At 43.5% G+C, this 27,916-nt stretch overlaps 1 protein-coding gene across 1 annotated transcript in view; it reads right to left on the minus strand.

Moving 5' to 3' along the window:
- Positions 1-577: 577 nt before the first annotated feature.
- Positions 578-27,916, minus strand: part of llgl1 (LLGL scribble cell polarity complex component 1) — a 32,577-nt gene continuing 5,238 nt past the window's right edge. The window contains exons 4-25 of the mRNA XM_054759363.1: positions 19,224-19,305; positions 18,992-19,152; positions 18,716-18,862; positions 14,823-14,985; positions 14,420-14,555; positions 13,191-13,245; positions 12,840-12,994; positions 12,502-12,722; positions 11,538-11,605; positions 10,300-10,474; positions 8,213-8,317; positions 7,096-7,388; positions 6,879-7,029; positions 6,663-6,801; positions 6,261-6,574; positions 5,989-6,180; positions 5,618-5,690; positions 5,424-5,538; positions 5,160-5,224; positions 4,027-4,162; positions 3,872-3,954; positions 578-2,554 (exon numbers count right to left, since the gene is read on the minus strand). Of these exons, the coding sequence (XP_054615338.1) occupies positions 3,876-3,954; positions 4,027-4,162; positions 5,160-5,224; positions 5,424-5,538; positions 5,618-5,690; positions 5,989-6,180; positions 6,261-6,574; positions 6,663-6,801; positions 6,879-7,029; positions 7,096-7,388; positions 8,213-8,317; positions 10,300-10,474; positions 11,538-11,605; positions 12,502-12,722; positions 12,840-12,994; positions 13,191-13,245; positions 14,420-14,555; positions 14,823-14,985; positions 18,716-18,862; positions 18,992-19,152; positions 19,224-19,305 (3,025 nt within the window). The 3' untranslated portion in view covers positions 578-2,554; positions 3,872-3,875. The remainder of the gene's footprint in view (positions 2,555-3,871; positions 3,955-4,026; positions 4,163-5,159; positions 5,225-5,423; positions 5,539-5,617; positions 5,691-5,988; positions 6,181-6,260; positions 6,575-6,662; positions 6,802-6,878; positions 7,030-7,095; positions 7,389-8,212; positions 8,318-10,299; positions 10,475-11,537; positions 11,606-12,501; positions 12,723-12,839; positions 12,995-13,190; positions 13,246-14,419; positions 14,556-14,822; positions 14,986-18,715; positions 18,863-18,991; positions 19,153-19,223; positions 19,306-27,916) is intronic.

The following is a 27,916-nucleotide window of genomic DNA, read 5'->3' on the forward strand; positions in this document are numbered from 1 at the left end:
CAGTCTGGACAGGACAGATTAATAAATAGATATCAGTTTCTCAGTAGTATTTTAAATTGGGGTAAGGGGCGTGAAAACATTTCTGTCCCCTAGAGGGGGTCATGACAGAAAATAACTGACAACCACTGCATAGGTGAATTGGCAAAGTATCAGTATTGCCGATTCCAGCCTGAATTTTGCTCAGTATCGGAAACTAAATCAGTGGTATCGCACATCGCTAGTCCCTGCTGTGATCCCACAGGCTGCACATTCCAGTTGAGCCATGTGTTGTAAGCAAAGACTAGCAGGAGTGTAAAGGTGACTATAGGGGTGTTACTTCACGTCTACAGGGCTCTAATTGTGGTAAAAATGGCATTTAGAGTCAAACAGGTATTCTATGCTGTAACTAAAAGAATTCAATTTATTCATATTGAATCCTACTTTAATTCACTTATCTCGGTCGGGTCTGGAACCAATTACTGTACTTCACAGAAATAAAAGGTGAGAACACAAATGTTGTTACAGGTTATACGAACACACCAGTGTGTCTGTAATACCTTAAGAATTGAATGTATTTCATTTCCTTTAAGTCATGTTTATAGTAATTCACCAAATATATCAAACAAAAGGTGAGAAATAATTCAGCGTAAGATGTTTTACTGTTTTTGTGTGCAGGAGTAGAAGTACTGGATCGGTTCACGAGTCCACGGTTCCCGCTCTGAGAAGGGTGGAGTGCCATCTCCGGGTGAGGGATGAGGTCCTGCCCCAAGTGGAGGAGTCGAAGCACCTCGAGGTCTTGTTCACGAGTGAGGGAAGGATGGAACGCGAGCTCGACAGGCGGGTCGGTGAGGCGTCTGCAGTGATGCGGACTCTGCATCGGTCCACTGTGGTGAAGAGGGAGCTGAGCCGAAAGGCAAAGCTCTCGATTTGCTGGTCGGTCTACGTTCCTACCCTCACCTATGGTCACGAGCTTTGGGTAGTGACCGAAAGGACAAGATCGTGGGTCCAAGCGGCCGAAATGAGTTTTCTCCGTAGGGTGTCTGGGCTCTCCCTTAGAGATAAGGTGACAAGCGCGGTCATTCGGGAGAAGCTCAGAGTAGAACCGCTGCTCCTCCAATGAGAGGTGCCAGATGAGGTGGCTCGGGCATCTGGTCAGGATGCTTCCCTGGGGAGGTGTTCAGGGCACGTTCAACCAGTGGAAGGCCTCAGGGAAGACCCAGGACACGTTGGAGACACCGTGTCTCTCAAGTGGCCTGGGAACGCCTCGGGATTCGCTGGGAGGGGATGGACGAAGTAGCTGGGGAGAAGGAAGTCTGGGCTTCCCTGCTGCCCCCACACCCCGACCTCAGGTAAGCAGGAGGATGGATGGATGGATGGAGTAGAAGGAATTGTTTCAGTTCAACGTGTATGAAAAGTAGCAGCGAGAACCAAATGTTTTAACATTCCAGCAACAATACCATAAAACTATGCAACGTAGAGTACATCATTTTATTAACATTCACAATCCACCAGCTGCAATTGCTAAATGACTCTTAAAATACTACTCACACAATTCGGTGACAAAAAAAAGAGGAACTAAATTATTCACCTTAAGTGTGGAATTAAAACATGTGGCAGCTGTAACAATGAAGGGTTAATGACGCACGTCAACAAAAGCCAATACAAATAAAACTGAATTTGCATGAATCCTACCCGTTGAGCTAGATAAGTTAGTCGTGAGGTCCCTTTAAGCTTTTCCTCCTTCCGTTATGTGATTAAAAAGATGCTCTGGAAGCTTTTTTGTTTTGTAAGGTTCTAAAGTGAACATGTGACTCCTGTCATGTTAACCTACTTAAAGACACCGCATGTATACGCACATTTTTACACAGTAAAAACAAAAGAAAGATTGCTCAATCAAGCTCTGCAGTGCACCAGCTGGAATGCAAAGACGTCTCATGGGTGCATTTCACAAGCGCGCGCGCGCACACACACACACACACACACACACACACACACACACACACACACACAGCGTTCAAGCCAACTTACTTTGTCACACTTCCCTGGTGGCCACAGAAAGTCCTCAGCAGGTGAAATTGGGGAGGAACTCAATAAAACAAAGTACAGCACAGACACTGCAGTTTGTATGTGGCGTCCCAACAACCACAGCACCCCCTTGTGGCCTCACCTGCATCCTACAACCTTCACTTTGCCCAAAAGCCATCCAAAACATGTCCCGAGTGTCCACCTTTACAATAATAATTAAAAAAATAACCTTCATAAACCATTGATCGTCCACAGTAAAGACAACAATGCTTGCTTTAAGCGTGCAGGGCGATCCATCACCTCCACTAAAGTGTCAAACTTCTCTGGAAGGAAAGACGGCGCCGTTAAAGATTCTGTTAAGAGGACGAGAGTGAAAAGTGGTTCTACACAAGCTCTTCCAAGTTGGCTGTGGTACCAGTGAAGACAGTTTGGATTGTTTAGTCCTCCCACTCTTCAGTCCAGACTGCAGCCTGGATGGGTGGGATGTGGGGGGGCTTCACAGTGGGCTTGATGACATTTGTGGTCCAGCACGGATATCAAGTCCATCCATCTGGAAACATTCAAAAGTTGCCTGAATTTAGCATCAATCACAGCGTGTTTGAAATGTATGATGTCTGCTGTGCAGCGATTTCATGAAACAGGACACAGTGTAGTTCAGTGTAGTTCCAACTTGTACCACTAGGGGGTGCCACACAGTTGACGGTGACTGAAGAGGTGGAAGAATCATCGTCATACTTGCACTTTAACGTCGCCAGTTATGCAAAATCCACTTTTTAATGCTGGTAGAACATTGAAGTCCTATTCTGCCACTTAAAGAAAAAGATATCCTAATTATGAGTTAAAACGGCACATGTGATGAAGGCTCCTGTGAAGGTGACACGTGCAGTTTGTATTTCATAATTTCAACTTCACATAATTATGACTCTTAGGTATGACTTTTAACCTGTAATTGACTCTCATAATTATGACTTTCCTATCTCACAATTTCGATTTATCATCTCAATTTTTTTTTTCGTAATTTGGACTTTTTATCTTGGAATTTTGAATCTCATAACCGACTATTCTACTATGACTGTCATCATTTTGTCTTTCTCATAATTACAAGTATGACTTTCAGAATTTCAATTTTTTTTTAATCTCAGAATTTCAATTTCTCGTAATCTACATTTTTTTAATCTACAAATTATAGCTTTATCCAATAATGACTTTACCATCTCGGAATTGTGACTCTCATAATTTACTTTTTTAATCTCATAATTTTGATTTTTTTTTTTTTTCCTCAATTGACTTTCATAATTTCATCTTTTTATTTCGTAATTTCGATTTTTTTATCTCGTAATTTTGAATGTCATTATGACTCATCTCATAATCATGGCTTTTTAATCTCAATTTCGTCTTTTTTTATTTCATAATCATGACTTGCAGAATTTAGATTTCTTTATCTCATAATTTTGACTTCTAATTTCGACTCAATGTTGAATTTAATCTCATAATTTTGATTTTTTAATCTCATAATTTCATGTTTTTATTTCGTAATTTCGACTGTCGTAATTGCAATTTCTCGTAATTGTGGCTCTCATAAGTGTGAGTATCATCTCATAATTGGCTTTGTATCGCATCATTCCAACGTTTTGTCTGATCATTCTGACTTACCATTGGGATTTGTTCTTTTTCTTTCAGTGGCGGAAACCGGCTTCCATAGCAGTACAGCAAGTACGTATGTGCACCAAACGTGACAATAATCATCTCACCTCACTCGTTAGCGCTACTTTTGAGAGAAGAGGCTTAGCTTGAGTTGAAGTTTTGTAAAAGGAAAAACCGAAGCAGAGTGAGAGTCGATGACATCATCACACTTGTTGAAACTGACCTGTTCAGTTGATGAGGATGCCAGCAGAGCGTTCATCCTCCTCCTGAATGTTCTTCAGGTTGTTCTCCTCCTCGTCCACAGTGCTGCACAGCCAGCAACGACACCCACGTGAGCTTCCGCACCAGCAAACCGCAACAACACAATCCCAAACCTACGTGAGGAAGTCCCTGACGTCTTCCACGGTGAGCTCTCCTGTGGAGTCCAGCGTGAGGTCAGCACAGCTGAGAGGGGAGTCCAAGGGCGTCTCTAGGATGGGGGAGGACAGGGAGCTGGGCGGCTCATCTGTGCGTCCTGAGGAGGATGAGTCAATCAGTGAGTGAATTACAAGAAAAGCATTTCATCAGAGAATGAAGTGTAGTTCATCTGCAGCCACAGCTGCCCTGGCGTAGTCTGACGGAAACATGGCTGCCAAAGCGGGCCTACGGCCTCTCCGACCACCACCAAACACATCAGTGTGGGCAGCGCTGGAGGCAAGGCGGGTGCCGTGTCTTGCCCAAGGACACGACGACAGTGACTGAGTGGAGTGCTCTACCTCCTGAGCCACTGCCGCCCTAAAAATTCACAATTTCACCAAAGTCATAAGAAAAATATACAAGAATAAAATATAGGGGGAAAAATTAGACATTTTCATTATTATGTTTTACTTAATCATATAAAAATTAAAATAGTAACTATTACAACAGAAGGCATTGTACAGATGAGAATATTACAAGAAAAATAGTCATTTGAAGAGAATATTGAAATATTAACAGAAGAAAAGTTGTAGTTAATAAATAAGTTGTAAGATGAGGAAAAAGTTAAAAATGAACAAAAGAAAACACGTCCAACGTAATCATTTACCAAAATCAAAACCACAATATGATGAGACTAATGTGCTAACGTTACAATAAAAAGTCCTAACACAAGAAAAGACAAGAGAACAAAGTTGTGTTATTTTAGGGGGGAATGTGTTGTTTTTAAATAAAATGTCCCCGATACTCCCTGACTGTGTTCATTGTGGGGTAAACAAAAGTAGTGTGGGCAGCGTGGATCATGATTACGCTCCAAAACCAACAAACACGACAATGCCGGCCTCCACAATGATCAAGTCCTAGCAGAAGGGGGAGGAGCTGAGCAGGAGGAGGCAATTGGGGCATACTGAATGGTTACCATGGCGATGGGGGGCCTGCTTGGACAGAGCTTAAGAGGTCCACAGTGAGGGACAGCAATGAAGAGAGAGAAAGAATGAGGGGGGAGAAACAAGAAGAAGGAAAGTGTGTGTGTGTGTGTGTGTGTGTGTGGTACCTACCCTCAGCTTGTCCCATCTGGTTCTTGTGGGTTCCGTTGGCCTGTGGCAGCACGGTGGTACCATCGCTAAGGACACACACACACTTTACTTTGCTGATAGATGAAGTGTCGCCAGCAGTCAGTGTGTCTGCAGTTCACGCTTCAGTGTTCCTAGCAACCTCTAGGTGGCAACGTGTGTACGCTTGCATCTACCGCCACTCAAGTGAAATATATCAAAACGTGTGATGTGTTTTATCTATAGTGTGTGTGCGTGTGTGTGTGTTACCTGGCCAGTGTGGGCTCTACCAGCCTCTGCAGTGCAACAGAGCAGAGCGGTTCAGTGAGGACCTTCGCCGACAAGGAGAACCTCTCATACTCTGAGGGAGATATGAGGTAGAAGCCTGCGTGCGGGCACACAAACGCACCACAATGAAGACACAAACACTCGGAGTACTCAGACGTCTGCCGTTTGCTGCTCACCTTGTCCGTTCCTGGTGAAGACACACGACGCGATGCCGCTGATGTCCTCCTTACGAATGCAGTCGTAGCGTACCTGAAAAGACAATCGTGTGTATATTTACTAAATATATTCCTTTAGACCGCCATTGTACTGAACTGTCGTACTGTGCACTGCACTCATCACGCTAGATGAGCAGTTTGCTCCTTACCGCTATTACAACATTGGTTGTGTTGCTGCCGTCTTGTGCAACATGCATGTTAATAAATGAGCATGTGGTCAAAGAGAGCTATACTTTTCTTTCCGCTTTCTCATGCACTCCAAATCATTTGTCAAGTTAGAAACTTAAACCCTCCAATGATTGGTGTAAGAAATAATAACCCGGCCAAGCTACCTGAGGCCTGAGGCCAGGTATGCTGAAGAGGTGCATGTCGCCCATGTTGGTGAGACACACCAGCGTGTGCTCGCTGTAGTCTTCCTGAGCCGTGGAGCTGAAGACCACCAGGGCCACCTTCCTCACTCGACAGCCCTCATGAGCCGTCAGCTTGAACTTGGTCTTGGCGCTCACCTTCGGGAGAGAGAACACCTACAGAAAGAGAGGGAGAAAGGAGACCACCTCCTTTAGCTCCGTGAGAAAAGCGGACGTTGATGTTTATCAGACTTCACCTTGAGCTGTTCCTCTGAGGCGATGAGCACCGAATGAGCGTTGGACATATCCGGAGCGATGGAGAGGTCCTGTGAGGCTTCATACGGGTCCGGTAAGGGTTTGGCGCGTCCATCCAGCACGCAGATGGACACCACGGGAGCTCTGTGCATCAGCTGGATCTCTTTGCCCAATACGGCCTCCACACATGCAGCACTCTCACCGGCGACCCCCCGCTCAGCAACGCGGCCAGAGCCCACGCCAGGCACCTCTAGCGCGTAGGCGTACACGCTGCCCGAGTTAGTGCCCGCCCAGAGCGTGGGTCCGTGGTGCGTGCCTGGTACAGGGATGCAGAAACACGACTGTCACGCTGCGACACCAAGCAATGAGCGTCCCTCGCAATCTGGAAGAGCCGCTAAACGCACCATCACGTAGGAAAGTGTCCGCAAAGCAGAGGCAGCGAACAACTCCCGACAACGAGTCGTCCGCTGACCGTGGCTCGATCCTTCGCTGGATGGGAGCCACGTCCTCCTGCTCCGCTAAGGCAGCGTTGGCCTCCTGGACCTTCACAGTTAACACACATAAAAGTCACAAAACCCAAACACTCAGGCTAACGGGAGCCTCGTCTTTCCGAGACGGACCTTGCTGGTGGGCGTGGTGATGGGGCGCTTCTTCCCAGACACTCTGCTCTTGCGGATACGTCTGAAGCTCTGTCGTAAGGATTTTTTTAAGGATTTGACTCGGGACAAGGGGCCCTCCATAGCCAAGGAGTCATTGGGGTGCAGGGTACATCTAGAGGGAAAAGGGGTTAGCGCAATATCGTGTAAATGGACTTTTTGATAGCCACACATGTTCTACCGAGCCAAGACTGCATTTCTCCTGTGGTAGTCAAAGAGGCCAAAGCCATGACTGGTCCCAAAGGCGATGAGGTTCCATTCAGCGTGCAGCGCCACGGCTGTGACGGACGCAGGCGGCAGGCATTGCACCAGCAGCTGAGGCTGGAAGCCCGGCGGAAAGGGGGCGGGTTTGAGGCGCGGCTCCAGTCGGTCGTGGCCCTTCCACGTGAAGCCCTCCCTGTCCTGCAGCAGATCGACCACGGACACGTCCACCGTGTGGTCCGAGGACTCGTCCTTCAGACCCAGCACGATCACCTGAGGGAGGGCACACGCAGGAGGCTCACTAAGTGAAATACGTCAAACGTCTTACTGTCGACAAAACACAGAGCAGTTAAAGGTTTGGCCACGTCCCAAAAATAATAAGTTGTATGAAAGGCCGTCGCTCTGTTGAATGTTCAACACACAGACGTTTCTCCACCGTGTTACGCCCCACTTACCACTCATGATGCAATAGCTGGTCTATTAAAGGGCATTAGCAAAAGTCCCTTATTAAGCAAAATGGACTTTTTAATGATGAACAGTAACACGTGTCCCTGGAGCCTGTTTGAGGAAAAAAATCTATCATGTCTTTTATTTGTTGGCTCCACTTTGGAGAGAAGAGGCACTCAAACACCTTTTGAAGATCTTTGTGACGTCAGGAAGGAGAACCTTCCTTCCGCATGGAAATGATACAGACAGCTGGATGAGCCCTCCCCGTGTCCATTTCACAGAGGACAGCTTTGTGGGGGGGGGAGGCTACATACACATTCTAAAATCAGCTACAAATGGGATTTTATTGTTTTCAGCATAGGTAGTTTTTCTGTGCATTTTTAGTCTCATGTATAATTTTGGGGGATCTGATATTCCCATACAGACGAGATATCGGTTCATACTGATATCTGCTTTCCTGCCGATAATGATATCAGCGTGCGAGTGACGACGAGCTCCACACAGCAACATTATCGGTATACCGGATATTGATAAAAAGCCAATATTGAGCATCTCTAGTCATTTTAAAAGAGGAAAAATGCAAACAATGAAGTATGACTTTGCTAACGCATGTAAAGACTCTGCTACATGCGTGCGGGTGGAATCTTCACCTGCCCCGCCGTCCCTGCCACTACCAACTTGTTGCTGTACTTGCACATGCTGATCTTCTGGATGCCCAGCCGGGGGTCATCACTGTACGGGTCAAAACAGCCCACCTACAAAGACACACATGACAAGGGACGTTATTGCATGGACGAAATCTAGACTACTGTATTTTAATACGGTACAGGAATGATTTACCGTAATTTCCTGTGTATAAGCCGCTACTTATTTCCTAAAAATTTGAACCCTGCGGCTTACACAGCGGTCCTGCTATATATATATATATATATATATATATATAAAAAACACTCTGCCTCTCACGGTGTCATCTTACGAAGAGTGCTAAAATCATCACACAGCGACTAAACACTCAAACGCTAGGTAAGAAATATGCAAGGCAGGTACCAATACAAGTTTAAAATAACATTTTAAAATCCTCCCAGCAAAGCATTTCATTGGTTATTACTGCCGTGGCGCTGTAATGTTGCCTCTGTCCACCAGCGGGAGCCAAAGGAGCCCAGAGGGAGGCTGATGATATTGCAGCACCCCTTCAGCAATAACCAATGAAATGCTTTGCTGGGATTAAATGCATTATGGGATTAAAGTTAAAATAGCTGTCTGTTTGTTTGTTTGTTTTTTGTTTTTTTTTTTACTCGTATTGGTACTTGCCTTGTTTGTTTCTTACCTAGCTTTTGAGTGTTAATCAGGCTTCTCAACGAAGCACTCACACACGCCGCACGCAACACACGCAAACACTCATAGCACTTTTATTTATTTTCTTATTTATTTATTCATTTATTTGTATTATTTATCTGTATTAATGTCTCTTCTGTTGTTGTTGCTTAATTTATTGGTATTAATGTTTCTTATGTTCTTATTCTTTCTTGTGTTTTCTTTCTTTTCTTGGGAGAATGAACAGAATAAAAATTTCATTGCATAGTATAACTGCCTGTTTTACTATGCATATGGCAATAAAACTCTTGAATCTTGTTAAGTTGCTGTGTGATGATTTTATCACTCCTTGTAAGATGACGCCAGACTGTTGTATTGAGTGATGCGATTTCCAATGGGTTGACAGCTCATTTTGAGGGGTTTTTTCATAGATTATCATTGGCTCCTGTCAAATAAAGAGCTACCTGGTCCTCCTGCGTGCCACAATATGCCATTTAATGATGTGGACATGTGTGGCTTATATATATACAAATCTGTTTCTCTCAAAATTTTGTGGGTGCGTCTTACAAACTGGAAATTACGGCACATAAAAAAAAAGTTGACTTTTTACCCCATTGAATTCAGCTCATGCAAGTAAACACACGGGTCCATCTTCTCACTCTACACCTGACATTTATGGCCAGTTCACAAACAATGCTCCCTTTCCTGTCATACATACTCAGGAAAACGTGCAATAATCCGTCTCACACTCTTTCTCTCCTACTCTCTCACACACGGAATTCCAATAGAATCTCCTGGAAGTTGGTCATAGAAAAGAGTGGGGTGATGGGTCTGGTTTTCATTACTGAGGGGAGGGAAAAAAAAGAGGAAAAAAGACTTCATCCCATACGAGGGCCACATTCCTGAACATGCAGAGCAGTTACCACAGGACACAGCAGATAAGTGTGTGTTTGCATGTAGGTGTGTGTCTAGTAAAGCGAAAATGAAAACACACTGAGGAAGTGCTGACCATCAAACTCGACCATAAATATGCTCTGTTGCTTTAAACAGGTTAAGAGACCCGTCCCATGTGATCCAACTGAAAACTACCCAAAGATTGAGAACGATGTCCAAGCACTCTATTTAAATATTCATCAAGTGACTCCATCTTCCATCATTTCCTATCAACACACAGCAAAACCGCACATCCGTCTTGCCGCTGAAAAAGCTCATTTGCACAGAACGCAGACACACTTCCTTCACAATCAAGTCCTAATAACAGGAAAAATATGGCAAGTCCATCTAAAAACACGTGAAACCAATCTTATGAGGGAAAATGAGGCCACTGACTGTGTGTGCGCACGACCCAGATTGTTTTGATTCCCACAGTGCGTCTTGATTTTGAGGAAAGCCCTCTTCTCATTTTTGTCTGCTCCGTTATCACCTTCCTGAAGGGAGGCCATTCCTCTTCCTGCTGCAAGTCGGGGTCGTCGCTCGGGTCCTGAGGCTCGTCGCTGGGGTCGCAGTCAGTGTGGAAAACGTTGGCCGTGCTAAGTTTGTACAGCGGCGTGAGGGCCACCTCGGAGGCGTCCCAGAAACGCACGGTGCCATCTTCATGTCTGGAAACACACGTTATGTAAAGAAATCTCGTGGCAAGACATGGAAATGTTTACACTCAATTCTATGCAGAACGTTCATGTGGGGAGACTATCCGATGTTTTGTCATGAAACCTGCGTGTGCCTCGTATTTGGATTCGAGTAAGCCCAGATGTCTCGCTTCCTTTGCCACTCGCCAAACATGTGTCACTGTTATGAAAGTGTATGAGTAAATTGTTGCCATGGCAATGTTGCAAACAATTCGGCTTTGTGTGATTTACTTAGACATTGGCGAGTGTTGTCGTTTGAATAGCCTTGAGGCTTAAATTTGACCTTTAAAAACGACTAATTTCACACATAATGTACAGTCATTCCTTGTTTATCGCAGTTAATTGGTTCCAGACCCAACTGTGATAAATACATTTCTGAGAAGTAGGATTCCTTATTTATATCGTAGTTAAACCTATCTAAATATGATTTTAAGCATTATTAGAGCGCTGTAGACATGAAATAACATCCCTATAGGCACCTTTACGCTAGTATTACTGAACGTACGACACATGAGAACAGAGCCATTTAAGACCAAAATACGACTTGTGCTCGTGGGTGTTGCTATAAATGTGTTCCGGTGCTGGGGGATCTGAGTGGGGGACGGACAGGAAGTGACGTCGTGGGCTATGGCAGCAACAGTAGCCCATGCTAGGGATTATTGTGCCTGTTGTGAGAGCAATCAAACCTGCAATAAAAGCCTGTTGCAACATTACTGACACCTAGTGACCAGTGTAGAATACTACATCATCACACCGTCTTGGAATGCATCTTCCGAATGCCTTACATTTGTACTTTACTTCATGTAGCCATTTTTATGCTTGAAAATAATTAATTTATGCAAAAAATACCTAAAATTTGTTGAAATATGCATATTTGTAAATGAGTACTAGGCCATATTCAACCACAAAACAGCATGATTTATTCATGTATTTTTAAAAGACGCCACAAAGACTGAGCGCAAAGTGGTGGGGGATTACTGTAATGTAATGTAATGTAATGTAATGTAATGTAGTGTGTGTATGTGTGTGTAGGTACCCTGTCAATAGCAGCTCTTGGTGTTTGGGTGGAGGAGCCAGGTTTTTCCCTCCACATATGGGCCACCTCTTCACAAACAAGACAAAAAACAAGAAGTTAAGAAGAAGAAGAAGTTTGGGACAGAAACAAAATGCATCTTTAAAAAAAAAAAAAAAAAAAAAAAAAAAAACTCCACTGCATTGTGATCCCAGCTGAGGTCGTGACTCATGGCATGCCCATATGGACGAGTGTGTGCATACAGCTGACACTGCCTTTGTCGGGTTTGCTCTCTTAGCGCGCCTCTGATTTGGCTTTGCACAGAAAGTTGACTTTGATTTATGAGAGTGTGAGATGTGTGTGTGTGTGGGTGTGTGTGTGTGTGTGTGTGTGTACACAGTGGTGTGGGTGTTGAGATCTGCCACTGATGAAGCAGCTGATCAAAGCTGCAAAGCCTCTGCAAAGCTTTTAACTGCCAACGTCTGCTCTTCCCATTTGTCCCTTATGTCTGGCTGCATGTCAATGCAAGCATTGCAAATGTAGATTAGATTAACTGCAGAGTCACACTAATAATATGCTACCTAACTGTTATATGACTAGGTTCTCTGAGCAGTAGAAATTAAAAACACAACAGCTCAGCTTCATGAAGCTTCCTGACAACAAACAACCTGTGTGCATTCATTCATTTGTGTGTTCCAAATAAAACAAGATTACCTCTACAACTAAATGCACAAGTGGCTTGGCTATTGGCCATTGTGTATTAAAGGTTCACAGGTTAAGACGCTTGGTGTGTCTTGGAGTTTCAGTAATAGCATATTCCTAAATCTACAAATAAACCAATTTACTAGACTTATCTTCACCTCCCCTGCCAACAAATGTAGTCCTGCACCATTACCACATGAGGTAGCATTTAGGCACATACATGTTTTATCAAATATTTCAAATCTATGCAAACAAACTATTCTAAATGTAAACGACTGCTTCTCGCCTTGGCTGTGTGATCACGGCCCTGCTGCGCTTTGCCAGCATTGACCAGCCTCTCCCACAGTTTTGGAGGGACGCTAGAGATGTGACAGGAGCACGTGATGGCAGAAGAGTGGAGAGGAGCCAGGTAGGGCGTGGGCAAAGAGGGCCATCCGGGGGTCTGCAGGTCGATTACAACCAGCTCCTCTTCTAGTAAGACGACCAGTGCAGACGGGTCATCAAACTCTAGAAGAAGAAAAGCCCATTAAGATGTCTTACAATCATTGTCTAAAATGCTTACGACATTTGAAGTTGAATCAAAAGGAGGGAAAAACAATGTAATTATTCACCAAGCATCCTCACCTTTCTCTTGCTCAACATTGTGCACGGTAAAGAAGTCAATGACCCGGGAAGTGAAGTCCAAGGTGACGTGGTCTTTGTCCTGTTGAATGGTCAGACAGTGGCGATCACCATAGCTGGCTCTGGGCATCCCTCCACTGTACAGCAACACGGGTGAACTGCAGAGGTGTGATGATTTCTTTGTCAGAGGATGAATGCTCAGCTTCTTTTCATAAATAGTATTTTTCATTCACGCCTTGCTTACGCTGTTGTCAGTTACAGCTAATAGTCTACCAGGGACACCAGATAAGCGTTAACAGGAGCATGGAATGAATCTAGATGAAAATCTACTCATTTAAAATGCAGAATGCTCACCCCGTCTCTGTTGTCCGCCATAGGATTTTGTTAATAGCTTTACAGGGAAAAGGACCTGGAAGGCAACCGCAAAATGTATTACAGAGGAAATAACGGGAGCGTGCATACTGTAGTTGAAGTGGGTCGCTTTAGGATCACTTCAGAATATCAACTAGAAACTCAAACAATTAGGGATGCTCCGATCAGGTTTTTATGCTGCCGATTTCGATGCCAATCATCCACGATTGAAATTGATACCGATACCAATCGCATGAATTAATTATACATTTATGGTGAGTGCTATTGGCCAGTACAAAAGGGGAAAAGTCAGGACAATTCAGGTAATTATGAATAAAATTATCAATTCATAAGGGGGAGGGCGCAACATGAGTTTTATTTTATTTATTTATTTTTTAAATAAATAAATGGGACCCAGAATTCCTGGCTGCCCCCCTGCTACTGGCTATATGATATGAAAAAAGGAACCATAATACCACTTTAATTTAGACAAAAACTTATTTTGCTTACTTTGTGAAGAGAACATGTGTCACTCATGAAACCTTCAGAGGATGAGACCCCTTCTTTAAGGAGACATTGGATGTGAGAGTACATTGGTGGAGCTCTAGCAGGACTTCCAGGTAAGTGACAGAGCACCCTGCGACATCCCCATGTCTTCCACCGCTGAGGAAGGCTTGTCATCTCGTCCGATGTATTCGATTATTTTTCGGGTCATTATCTTAGCCTTCTGACTGTCACAGGCATTAGCTGATGATCGCACCGTGAGCTTCCCAAACTCACCATACTCCGTCACGTGTTTGCTCTTCAAATGCCGTAATTAAAGCTTTTTAAAACATGCTACCCCCGCAAGATCATTTTCATGGCACGTGTTGGCAGTTACGTTCCACACGGCAGACATGATGTTTTTGTTTTGAAGGAAAGTGGGAGGACGACGCTGCCCAAGGTGTTTGTTAGGGCAAGACACTACACTGCACGGAAGGATCGCCGTGGGCTACAATAGTACCAGCCACAGGTGATCGGCCGATACTGATCGGTGACCGATCGGACCATCCCTACATAGAATGCAACAAAAGCACATTTTTAGAGTGGGACATTGCAAGAATGCACATGTGAAACCACCCTTGATAGAACCATATGTCACTGTCCTGCCTTCACACTGGAGCACATCATCAGTTAAGCGTCCGATGCACTTACACACTCCTCAAACAAACGCATGTGTGAGCATTTCTCACCATATGGGATGGTAGAGGACACCGGCTGGTGATTGTTGGCGTTGCCGTTGGCAACAGCCCACACGGAATAGCCGCCATCGCTATGGGAACTGACAAATACGTTCGCCGAACGCTCCCACACCAGACTCTCCAGCTGCTGCAGAGGGTGTACGTGACACACACACACACACACACACACGTATATCATTAGCGTAACTGGATATGCAAATTAACTACGTTTAATGTTGAACGCTCCCAAAGAATATTACTGTTATGGCAGTAAAACAATTAAGGGTAGTTTAGCAACTGTGTTTTAGACAGAAAACCACAAAGAAGGACATTTGCCAATCTTGCAGACAATTCTGGGAATATTACTGCATCTCAAAATAACCAAGAACAACAATGAGCATTTTTGAGTTTGTACCTGCTTGCCAAGAAAGAGCTGCTCTATTTGACGATTGCTCACATCCCACAGGACCACCAGGCCACGGCTGTAGCCAATCAGAATCTTCCCCGCTTGCCGAGGATGCTCCTGAAGAGATTCCACAGGTCCTAATGATTTTCCACATCGGTAGTCTTCTGGCAGGCTGCAAACACGGAATGTCGTGTTTAACAGCAACATACTGTTATCTGCAGCTACTTGACTTGCCTGGCATACAAGGAAGTAAATATTTACTGGTCCAAATAAACAGACTGACAAAGTCATCGGGAGATGAAAGATTGCGTGATCCACATGATACATGAGGCTCAACTCCCACTGAACAGAGGCCGATGCTATCACACGTTGTTGGCAAAATGTACTGCGTGACCTCAAACAAAAATGAAACAAAATTTTCTGGAGTATAAGTCACACTTGTCATAGTTTGGTAAGGTGCGACTTACATATCCAAATATATACAGTATATAACTTAACGTGCCACCTTGAAATTAAAGTGGGGTGGTGGTTAGTTTTTTGGTGACACCTAGTGGCCGCAACAATTCATCGAGTTGAGTTTGTGACGCAGTTTGGCACACAAATTGAGTGATACAGTGCATACCGGACACTTTGTTACAGAATACTTTCTTCTTCTGCCTTGGACACCATGGGTCTGTAATTAATGTGCAACTAGAATTATAGGATACCCGTGTGGATTGAAAAATGTCCTATTTTAGACAGCGGTGTTGTTTAATTAGGGCGCTAATTGTGTCTAGCTTGAAGATTGTAGCTGCTGCATCAGCCACTGACTATCGAAACCAACACATGTTAAAGTATGGCTGTTTGATACGTTTCTACACACCGGGATGCGTCCAGGCGTCATGGCACATATTAATCGTGTCTTCTTCGAGAACAGTCTGACGTTTATTAAACAGGTAAGTTTTATTGTATCTATACACTTACAAAAATGTGATTTATTTCATCTTCTGTAGCTTAAGTTTGTCTCCTTGTTGATGTAAACATTGCCCCATCCTTCTGGCTTTGTGTTTATCTCTTGTGAATTTTAAAATCTACCATAGGCGAGGCTGAGACCCAACAGACAAGATCGCAGGTACAAATGTCCAAAATGAGTTTTCTCTGTCGAGTGGATGGGTTCTACCTTGGAGATAGGGTGAGAAGCACTGAGAAACCCGGAGTAGAACCGCTGCTCCTCCGCACTGAGGGGAGCCAGGTGAGGTGGCTCGGGCATCTGGTCAGGATCTTTCGTTGGAGAGGTGTTTAAGACCCACGACACGTTGGAGAGACTATGTCTCTCAACTGAACGCCTCAGGAATGTCTGGGCTTCCCTGCTTCGGCTGCTGGGTAGATGGATGCTCTGATGATGGCTTGATCATAAATACCAGTAAATGTGACTTAGTTTTCTTCATCTTCAGGATGCATTTTTGGACAAATGCGACATCTAATACGGAAAACTTAACGTGTGGAAAATATGATAGATAAAATGTTCATATTTTGCAAGGTATACAATCAGTGTGACGGTCAACCATGACAAGAATATCTCCATATGTAAGAAACATTTGTAGCAAAGGCCGTGCTGCAATAGATGCATAACTGAATGCGCACTAGGGAGCTGTCGCATGAACTCAAGCTGAGGCTGCTCCTACAACTACAACCAGCGAGGTCAATAATAAGCTGCTGGACCTCGCCAACGAGACATTCCTCTGAGGCAGCGAAGGAATGTCGAACAGAACACACCCTCGAGATGTTGGAGGATTCCCTCGGCAGAGGACAGGGAAGCGAGTGGGAGGAATCAGCGGGGGTTGGCGAGTGGAAGAAGGAAGGTGGGAGTGAAATGAAAACAAACACAGTTAGGGAATAGACAAAAAAGCAGCGCTGCTCTCCAAGCTCTCTTCAGGACAGAACCTGTGCAGAAAAAGATGGAAGCCGACGAGCCTCTCTCGCTCTTCCACATGCACAAACACACACATCCATCAGCTTTGCTAGTGTTCAATGAGGAAGATCCTCTCCGGAAGAACAGAGGCAGACACTTCCTAACATAGTATTCCATTGTCTTTAGAAGTATTTTTAGGGAATCCGGCATCCTGCTACAGGGACTCGGGGATGAGCCTCTGGGTGTGTGTATGTGTGTTGTATATTCAGCTGAAACACTTCCCCAACCGGAACAGTGCATGCTGGCAGCTGCTACAAAGCCTCACTGTGTAAAACCTCCCATCCTTTAAACTCACACAAACACACAGCGCATACTCACACACACACACACACACACACACACACACACACATCCTGATCAGGGTCCTCATTAGGCCTCTGTCCTGCCCACTTCCTTCAACAAGCCTGCTTAATGAGGTGTTTGGTGGACCAGTTAGACAGTCACACAGCAAAGAAGCACTGTGACACATTGTCAGTACAAGCTTCTCCACTAGGAATGACCACTATTTTCTTACATACACAGAAAAACATCAACATTTGAATCCAATTCCAAAATCCCTATCAGGGAATTTGATCCTGCACTTTTGGAAAAAGCAGCACGCATTGATTTGCTTCTCTTCCAAGCAAGAAAACCTCTAATGAGCCAATTGTGATTCACTCACTCACACGGCATCCAATAAAATGCATTCTTGCACATACACAAAGCAAACTGGTCTTTGTGGATTAACTCCTCTCACTTCAGCTCAGCAGAAAACTAACATGCAATGAGCTGCAGTTGACTTCTTTTATTTATTACAACGGTTTCTTCTGCAGCAGCATTTGTTTCTCAACAAATGTATGTGAATACATTAATAAAAGCGTCCTAAATAAACAAAAACAACTTTTTGGCTCGAGTCCAGCTTTTTTCATGAAGCTGTGCGAGTACTGTATTTTCCGGACTATAAGTATGAGTGTCACGGCACCGCTCCTAACAGCATTAGATTCATAGAGAAGAAGATAAAGCCTTGTTTACAACAAGGGGACAAACTATGTCAGAATGTGCTCAAAGAAGACACTGGACGCATCCCAGTGTGTAGAAACATATCAAACTGCTGTATTTTAACACCAAAAGTTAATTTTTGTATTCATAAATAAACAAGACTGAAAATCATGCGTGTATTTAGTTAGACAGTGGCTGAGGCAGAAGCTACAATCTCCAAGCTAGACATAATCAGTGTCTTAATTAAATAACACTGCTGTCTAAAATAGCACAGATATCATAAAATGATAGTTGCACATTACTTACAGACGCAGTCTCCAAGGCTGTAAGAAAAAGCATCTGGTATGCTCTGTATCATTTCTTTTGTGTGCCTAAGCGCGTCACAATCTTAACGCAATGAATTACTGCGGCCACTGGGTGTCGCCAAAAAAACAACCAACACCCCACTTTAACTTTTAAGGCAGCACGTGTTAAATTATACAAGTTGCACCTGACTAAGGACCAGGGGAAGTGCGACCATTGCTTCGTCTGGGAATGATGTGCAATTTTGGTCCTTTCAGCTGATAACAGCTCGTAACCTTAGCATTTTATATCCAGTGTCTCACAAACGTGAGCATACTCACATTTCAGCAAACACTTATTATATTACTTCAAGGATAATACTAGGAATTAAACTTACAAACTATCAAAACTGTACATTGTCTACTCTAAATTATACCCAAGCTTAAAGTCTATAGTATTATCCCTTGATTAGAATAAAAAAAAGAAAAAAAAGAAAAAGATCTGTATGCTTGTTGCTGAGAAACATAAGTGTGATTTCCCGTTTCTGGATTTATCACCCAATAAGGTTATTATATGCTGTATATCACAAAAGTCGAGACTGGTGTGCTGGAATGAGCACAAACTAATCTCATTTCTGTTTCACAATGAATTTCTGAACTATTGCTTTCAGTCAAGTTAGCGACTGTCTCACCTCTGTGTGACCTGATCCTGGAGCAACGTTTGGCTGTCTTTCAGCGACAGACTGGGCAAATCCAGGAAGTACACACCCCCACCCTCAGTTCCAATGCAGAGCAGGTTACATGATCTCAGCAGGAGGAGGACAGTCACTCGTGTGGTGCTGGAGAATAAAAGGGGATGAAGAGTGTCAGCATCAGACAAATGATGAAGGATGTTGTTCTGGTCTTGTCTGCAACCTGCTCCAGAAAAATGCTGAAGTACATGATCTAAAAAGTGCTCATCCGTATACCTGCAGCTCTCAATGCCTGGTCTTCCTGGGAGACTGTAGCTGCCCACTTCCTGTAGAATGACCACACCCTCTCTCTTAACCCCTCCCACCTGCCTGGGAGCTGTGGCACTCAGCTCCCACAGGTGAATGGTATTGTCATCCAGAAGTGACAACAGGCGGCCCTATGACGACATTAGAATACCATTAGCTACAGCCACATCAATTCAGATATTACTGCAAGCTAATCGCTTACCTGTCCTGGCAGGAAGTGGATTTGCGTGACAGCAGTGGTGTCCTTGTGCAGTCCCGTGAACTCCACACCGGGCGCGCCGTAACTGACAGCGATGTGTCAAGAAAATACAGAGAGCAGCATATATCCTCTCAAAAATATACGCAATTCTTTAATGGTGCATTTATCTGTCCACCCTCAGTGGATGTGACTGGGAGGGCCCAGCTATGAAGACAGTTAAATGGTAATTGCGAGCTGTAAACCCAAGGAAACATACTAGTTAAGTGTAATAGTAGAGAGGTCATTTGAGCATAGCAATTTACAACACCAGCTGACGCAAATGTCTAAAATAACACTAGTGTGTGTGTGTGTGTGTGTGTGTGTGTGCGTGTGTGTGTGTGTGTGTGTGTGCCCGTAATCAAGAGCAATTTTCGTCTGCCATGTTAGTCGGAGTAAATTAAGCAGAACTGAAAAAACAACATGACACCATGTAAACAATGCTAAATGTCATTGAGAATTATCATCCATCCGCTAAAAGCAACACACAAAAGGCTTGTGATGACTGCAGACATGCTTAACCACAAGGTTTGCGTACACTTCTGCAGGCGTGTGGAAGTGGAAGAATAAATATACTGCATAGGAGTATTGCTGCCCTTTTTCAAAACAGGCATTCAGTTTTTTCCGCTTTAATTAGATTCCTCACTCATGAATGGTTTTGAATCCCTTGGTTTGTAGAAATCGTACCAATGAGGAACGCAACTGAAGCAAGTGAATGGATGCAATATTGAATATTTTTATTATTAGAGAAGCAACAATTAAAATATTTAAATCAATGATTAATCAATTATCCAAATAATTAACTGCTATTTTGGTATTCATTTAATCGTTTTTTGATGATAAAATGTACATATCCTGATTTCAGCCTCTAGAATGTGAATATTTTTTTTATTTCCTTCGTCATCCATGAAAGCAGAACTATTATATTTTATCTATTACTTTTTCAATTTAACTGTAGTTTGTGCACACCTGGAGGTAAGACCGACTCAAACAAAGTTGGATTTGACAAACTGAGTACCAGGAATCTAATAGGGATAAGGTGTTTATTGGCATCTGCTGTGACCACCATTGGCCTTAAATCCCGTATACACCGATCCAAACGTCCCAAACATGCTCAATGGGGGACATGTCAGGTGAGTGTGCTTCCGAGAATTGTGTACTGATCCCTGCAACACGGGGCCATGCATTATGATGTTGCAACATGAGGTGATTCTTGTAATTGAATGACACAGCAATGGGCCTCAGGCTCTCGTCACAGTATCTCCATGCATTCAAAATGCCATCAATACAGTAACATGCACCTTTGTTGTGGATGGAGAGGCACATGGTGGCAGTGGAGTTATGGTATGGGCATGTGCATGTGTTATGGGCAACAAACACAGGTGCATTTTGAAGATAACGAGCATGTTTGGGATGCACTGCATTGGCGTATACGGTATTTGAGGCAAATGGTGGACACAGCAGATACTGACTGGACCGCCCTCCCAGACCACCCCCAATACAGCTAAACTGCACATTACTGAGTGGCCTTTTATTGTGGCCAACCTAAGGTACACCTGTGCAATAATCAGACTGTCCAATCAGCATCTCATAGACTCTCAAAGCTGTAACTACTAACTTTCTCCCTCCTCCAGCAGTGAGCAAACAATTCTTTGGATTTTCTTGGAGGTGCGGTGTTTTATTAATTCCAGTGGACGATACAACCAGGGATTCATTGCAGCACGGCATTTACTAATGTGAAGGCCACTACTTGAGGAGATGATACTTTCTTTATTTGGACTTGGACTTATTTGGAAATATGCTGTATTTACTGTCAGAATAAAAAGAACAACACATAAGCATAAGGACTAGTGTGGAAAATATGCAGGACCAAAACATATTGCTATAAATCAGTGGTTCTGAATTATTTTCTGTCATGCCCCACCCATTTTTTACTCTTGAGAACCTGTAATATTAATTTCTGTACAAACCACTGTATGAGTTGGTGGCACTAGCATCGTTCAAGCATGAACAAAATACACTAACAGACCAGCCAACCTTGAGGAAACGTTACGAGTATAGTACCCCCTGGCTCTCAATGACCCCCCCCCCCCCCCCCGGGGTCCACCCCACTATTTCAGAAGCACTGCCAGAAATGTTCTTTTAATTTCCTGAAAATGTGTTCCTTACTCTTCCAATCCTCTTCATTTCTACCAACAGCAAACATCATAAAAGCAAGCGTCACTTCCTGTCACCTGGCTTGTTGCATGCCTCAGACAGCCGGAGGTGTGAGGCGAGACTCACACAAGTCAAGGACAAGTCCAGATTAAAGCGCACAGGAACAGGTACCATGTTGAAAGAAATGGATCCCCCAAATTACAAGGCTGCTCGTTGCTTCTGTTGTAAAGACGCAAACTGACGGCATCCTGGTCTGGTGTCACACAGCACCAGTGTTTAAAGCGTGCCCAACGGCCTTTGTCCAATGAATGAAGCGGCCCCGACACACAAAGCTGAGGTGTGATGACCACACGTGGTTCACATCACAGCACACTCACCAGAAACGCCCTGATTCGAGTGATGTCAGAGGGGGAGATTCCCCAGTGATGATGTCATTTAACTACATTGTGAGTGTACGGCATTGGCACATATTACAAGTTCTCAACTGTCCTCGAAACATTAAAAAATGTGCATTTATAATAAATCACTCTCGTTGGACTGCACATGTACTTAAAATTCATGCAAACACACACAAGGCCAAATTAATCCGTTCCAGAAGTAAACAAAGGTTTGAGATGATTTCTATTTCCTATGAAAAAAAGATTTTCAACCATAAATAACTACAGCAGAAATCCATGTTTTGTTCTGAAAACATCAATTAAGAGAATATTCTGCTAGAATGGTGTTGACCACCACTGTTGCTGGCTGCCTTACTGCATTCAAATTCTACTTATTTCAAACGTGCTGCATAAAGAAGTGATTCATTGAAGAGAATGCAATTTCTGAAAAGATGACACATGAAAGGAGCCGCCGCAAAGTATCAGGATGTCTTGCCAGGAACATCAGAGGCTTCAAACAAAAATGCACACGCACACAAGACGGCAATCAGGCCAATAGTCTGTGACAAGTCGGAAATATCAACAAGGCAGTAATTACAAAGAATCCTCACAATGGGAGCGTACAACAACAACAACTCTGAAATGAACCACTGCAGTAAAGACCCAAATGGATTTGGAAATTGCTCAGATGAAAAATGTAAAAGTATTTTGTTCACCGTGGCCAACCTGTTGAATGACACACATTCATTGACAGGGATCTTTGCTTGCCCCCCAAACGCCAACAATGGCCGTCTACAGTAACTCACAATCATTGAAAATCTCCCTTACAAACGCATACACTTGCTCAGTGATGCAGAAAGAGTGTTAGCAAGGATAAAGCGATTTCACGGTCTGAATACAGACAAACAGAAGGCATTGTCCTCCGCGCGCACACACAGACAACAGGCAGAACACCCATTGACAGACACACACACACACACACACACACACACATAAGATATGGATTGTCAGGAAGGAAGGATGACGCAGGATTCTTTGTTAAAAAAAAAAAAAAAAAAAATTAAAATGACCGCACATTCACAGTAAGACAATCAGATGGTTGTGAAAGGGTTAACAGAGTTCAGGCTTTTTACATTTGTTGAATAGTTTCAAAGTTCTCGGGTATTTCATTAAGCAACTCAAACATATCAGGCGTCTTCTAAATGACAAAACAAGCCAAACAACTCCACCCACCCACTAGAGACACAATCCACATCTAATTTGCATCCTTTGCCTCAGCTCAGCCTTCTTTTTGTCCCACTTTCCAGCACCACGACTGTCAAAGCCGAAAGAGTAGCGCAACATCCATCTTTCACGCTCTCGCCACGCAGGACAATGCAACTTCTCTGCCAAGTGAAACTCTAATATGTGCACATTCAATGTAAAAGTTTGAACTCTAAGGACTAGAGCTGCAAAAATTGATCATCCAATTAATTGACAACTATTTCGGTATTCGATTGTTTTGTTTTTTTATTTAAAAATGTAAATATCCTGTGATTTCAACCTCTCAAATGTGAGAATGTTTTAATGTCTTGAGTCATCCATGAAAGCAGACCTATTATCTTTGTGTTTTAGGCAAACAGTGATGGACATTTTTGCCTCTTTTCTGATATGTTGCAGACCAACTCACTAGGAGTGTCCTAATCCTATATTGATATTGGATATCAGGCAAATATCAGCAAAAAAAAAAAAAAAAAAAAATGAGTATCAGATTATTCCAGATTGTATCTAAAATCTCCGATATGGGCACTCAAGCAATCGATTCCAGACTCCGGCCATCTCCATGCTGAACATGGAGTTGGAGTGAAGTCGGCCGTGCGTATTTTTAGTTAAAGTCTGAAAAAGACGTTGTAGCTGAGTGCAAAACTTGCCATGCACAAGTTTTCCGTGGCGGCACAGAATCAGGGAATTTTAATACGACCAAACTCATTTCACATTTGAAGCTGCGTCACACGGGCCACCCCCCCGGGATGACAAGAAGTCTTTAGCTAAAACAGAAAAGATGTCTGTGGTGAGTAAAGTTGGGTTTAAACGCTTGAGCGCCTCGAACCTTGCTAGATTATGCCTAGCCACCATTGTGTCGTGTACACAACAACATCCCAGATGCTTAAATAAATAAATGGTAACTTTTTTTTCATACCCACCGTTGTTGATTATTGTTCTCAGTTTGAGTAATTTCGCACGATCAAGCCTTTTCTAACATTCTACACTACAAAATACGTAACGAAAGTATGTATGATTCTTGCTGATATCGGATTGACATCTGCATGATCGACTTCAATATCGGGTCGGAAGTGACAAAGTAGTATTGGGACACCCGTACAGACCACTAACTGTGTGTGTTTGGTTCATATTGTTGTGGTCTGTCTCCATTAATCAAAACAAGCTTCTGATTAATCCACGAAGAAAATAATCGCTTGTTGTGGCCCTAATTGGTTTTCTCCACATTTTTTGCATACAACATTGTGGCAAAGTTGTTCCCATTAATATTTTGTGAGAACCCAATTATTATTAATATGCTGAACTGTATTTTTTCTTTTTAAATCTTACTTCTTGCTCATATCCCTGTCAAGTACCAACTCTGTAGTGACACCAACTTGGATATTACTTGTCACAGTGCATGTTGGAATTCATATTAAATTAAAGAGATTTTTTAAATAATGGAATTCCTATAATCATCTACCAAGCGTGTGAGTGAGTGAGTGAGTGAGTGAGTGAGTGAGTGAGAGAGCAAGCAAACTCAGAGCCCATGCGCACACACACCAGAAAAACAAGATGAAAGCAATGTTCTGAGAGTGTGTAAATATTAGCTCGTCCTCAGGTTATTGGTCAGCGGTGCAGGTCACAGAGTTTTGGTGTGATTAAGCACTTACAGGATGGGCCACAACAGTCAACCTTTGCGACTACCTTTTTTTTTGTCCATTAAACAACACATGATGTGCTGAGACGGAGACATTTAAAGTCCTGTCGTCCAAGAGCACTTCATCCCAAGCAACTGCATTGGTTGTCTTGGAAACCAAGTCAAAAGATCCCTTTATTAAGACTCGACTCAGCAACAAAGCTCTTACTCACCAAAACTACACACACACACACGCACACGCACGCACACACACGGAGAGGGGTTAACCCAGGGCATGCATTCCACGACAGGAGACGGGAGTCCTTTAGATCAGCCCACCACCCCCACACCATCTCTCTTTCTCTGGCTTGACTTACGCGCACGCACCCAAAAAACAAAAAAAATCCATACACATTGTCCCACTCCCTTCTCCGAGCCCCAATCTGTGGTTAAAGCAGAAACTCTCCGCCGTAACATGACTCTGTCTTTGTAAACACGCAGAGAGCAAGGGAAGGAACGTACACGTGAGAAACACACTGAGCGTGCATGAGAACGAGAGGGGAGAACTGGTGTCTTTTCATAACATAAAGAAATAGTCATTTCTGACATAGCTCATACTCTGTACAAACTCTTTGTCTTTGGGGGGGTTTCCACATGTGAGATGTGTGAGGAACTGGTCTGGCGATGCAGTGCAAGCGTCCTACAGTACAGGTATATCTAGCATGGGCCTCCAGGTCAACCCCAGGTCAAAGAGTGTGCCAGATTATCAGGACACTTCAGAATAAATATATGAAGGCATGTCAGGTATAGTTGTTCAAGTATGTGGAAAAATAATCAAATATCAAAACATATCACACGTGGGTTAGGGGGGGTGTGATCCAGCCAAAAGCTCACATGATGTACTTGATTGTTTGCCTGCTGCTACTTAAGTGTGTGTGTGCATGTGTGTGTACACTCAGGGCCATATTATTATTTGGGATGGTTGATTAAGTGTGTGGTATTACCTCCAGTCGCTCCAACAGCTCAACTGCAGACTCCGCACATTTGATTTTTTAAACCACACACACACACACCATGGCTTCCTTTCTTCGCCACGTTGTCTTCTGTCCATTTAGATTATCATCAAGAATTCCGCTTGGTTCTTGTAAAACAGAACCTCGCAAGTCGAATGCTCATGAGCAAGGATCCAACAGAAGACGGAACCTAAGAAGACGACGACGTGTTATGGTGTTAACATGCCCAAAGTTGCAAAAAACTTCATTGGCAAAAGACTGCTATCATGCGTGACATTACATCAGACGTCAGATGACTGAGTCTCTCACATCAAATTTTACTTTTTCTTTAGCTTTTTGCAACCTTTTGGTGAACAGATTGGTTTCACCCTTATTGGCTGTACTGATTGATTGATTGATTTACTGACAATTTACTAAAATTCCACTAAATTGAGACAACTCACAATAGAAAATGTTGCCTGTTATTTTTAGCAGGGGAGTCCTAAACCTTAATGTGATGATTAATATCGGATATCTGTCTGATATCACCCAAAAAAAATGTGTTTCAAATTATAATCCGCCCGCATCTAAAATTGCTCCGATACAAGCAGTCCGTTCTAGATGTCTAACAAGCAGTGCCTGGATGGTGCCCATGTGATCACAACATCGTGCGCTAACAAAGCAGCATCAGCGACATCGAAATCGTATCGGAAATGAAAAAGGGACACCCCTAATTTTTTGTGATGTAACCACTGGATGATGACATCTCAGTCAAACACTATACGAGATAATGCGGTATCTTCAGCAATGGTACAGTAAAGGGCTGGTGGTCCAGCGCCATCATTTTCATGATGAAATCACAGATCGCTTCAGCGCTCGGGCAAACTTTTTTGGACTTTTCACACGCCGTGGCGATGGGAACAAGCCTTGGGCGTTGGAGTGGCTGATAAGGTCTGATGTGTTGAAGCTCTTTTTTTTTTTTCCTTTCCCCCCCTCATCACAGAACGTTTGCAGAGCTAGCATGTGAAATGTCTTCACGTGTCCCTCATGATCGACGGCATGTTTGTTTACAAGTGAGTTTGCACTCATCACAGGCAGGAGAAAAGGAGCGCTTGATTTGTGCACCCACCCACCTACAGCACAGTACAAGTAATCTCACCTCATTGCAGCGTATTTTGTTGTTTTTTTTTTTTTAATTACTGGTACTATTTATCGGTAGGACATCATAATTCCTCATATCATGCACCCGTAATGCAGACCCTTTGTACAGGTAACTTTAAAACAATTTTCGTCTGCAGGTGGCCACCTCCGCTTGCCTCAAAATGACCAATGTTTAAGATTTTCCAGATACTCCGTGTGAGCGAACATTTCCTTGACGTTGCGTGCTGTCTGTGCTGACTTTCCAGAAATTCCAAGAGCTGCTGTGAGTCTTAAGAATGAGGAAGACTTGTCTGGGTTTTGCTGTATCAGTCATTTCGGAAGAGCGCTGGAGTTATTTTGCCTCCCTTCTCTTCCGCTCACACGGCCTTTCTATACTGCATCCATTTCGCCGTCCCTGGATTGCCTGGTACCACCAGCCTGCCCCTCCCCTCCTCCCTCTGACGCTGAAAGCTGTATTTCAAAGAGTTGATTCTCCACTCTAATGCACGTACACACAAACACAGCTTCCCACACAATGATAAATGTGTGCATATTGGCCAAACAAGCGCACAGTTGCCATGCACAGACGTTGGCATGTTGAAGAATCCTGTTAGGTGCCTCTCTGTTGCTTGCACGCTAACAAAATGAGAAACATGCAAATATCATGAAAACATAATGAAAATAGACTTAAATGGCTTCCAATTAACCACAAAACCACCATGGTGATGGTGCCAGTGTTTGTCGCCAGAGAAACATCAACACATCGGTTATGTTGTGAGGAAGGAATTTGGTAGGGTGCTAAAAGCCCCTTTGGCTGCAACCAATGCAAAGTCATTCTTCAATTCCATGTGGGAAATTGCATATGGGGCGATTATGTTGTGTTTGTTTTCCTTGGTTGGTCCAATATTAATGAATGGTTTTAGCCACAAGCTCAGTCAGCACACACGACTCCAGTCTAACGACACCGCAGGTGTCCATGTTATCTAAACCATTTTGTTTGGAAAATGTTCAAGAAAGCAAATGTGGCTTTGATAACAGTCTGTCCGTACGCTAAAAGTAGCCTTCTGCTGTTGGTGGTTGAGAGCATGTCCACACGGGACAATTTCTTCCCATTCC

The sequence above is a fragment of the Dunckerocampus dactyliophorus genome, chromosome 18, assembly GCF_027744805.1.
Source record: "Dunckerocampus dactyliophorus isolate RoL2022-P2 chromosome 18, RoL_Ddac_1.1, whole genome shotgun sequence".
Classification (NCBI taxonomy): domain Eukaryota; kingdom Metazoa; phylum Chordata; class Actinopteri; order Syngnathiformes; family Syngnathidae; genus Dunckerocampus; species Dunckerocampus dactyliophorus.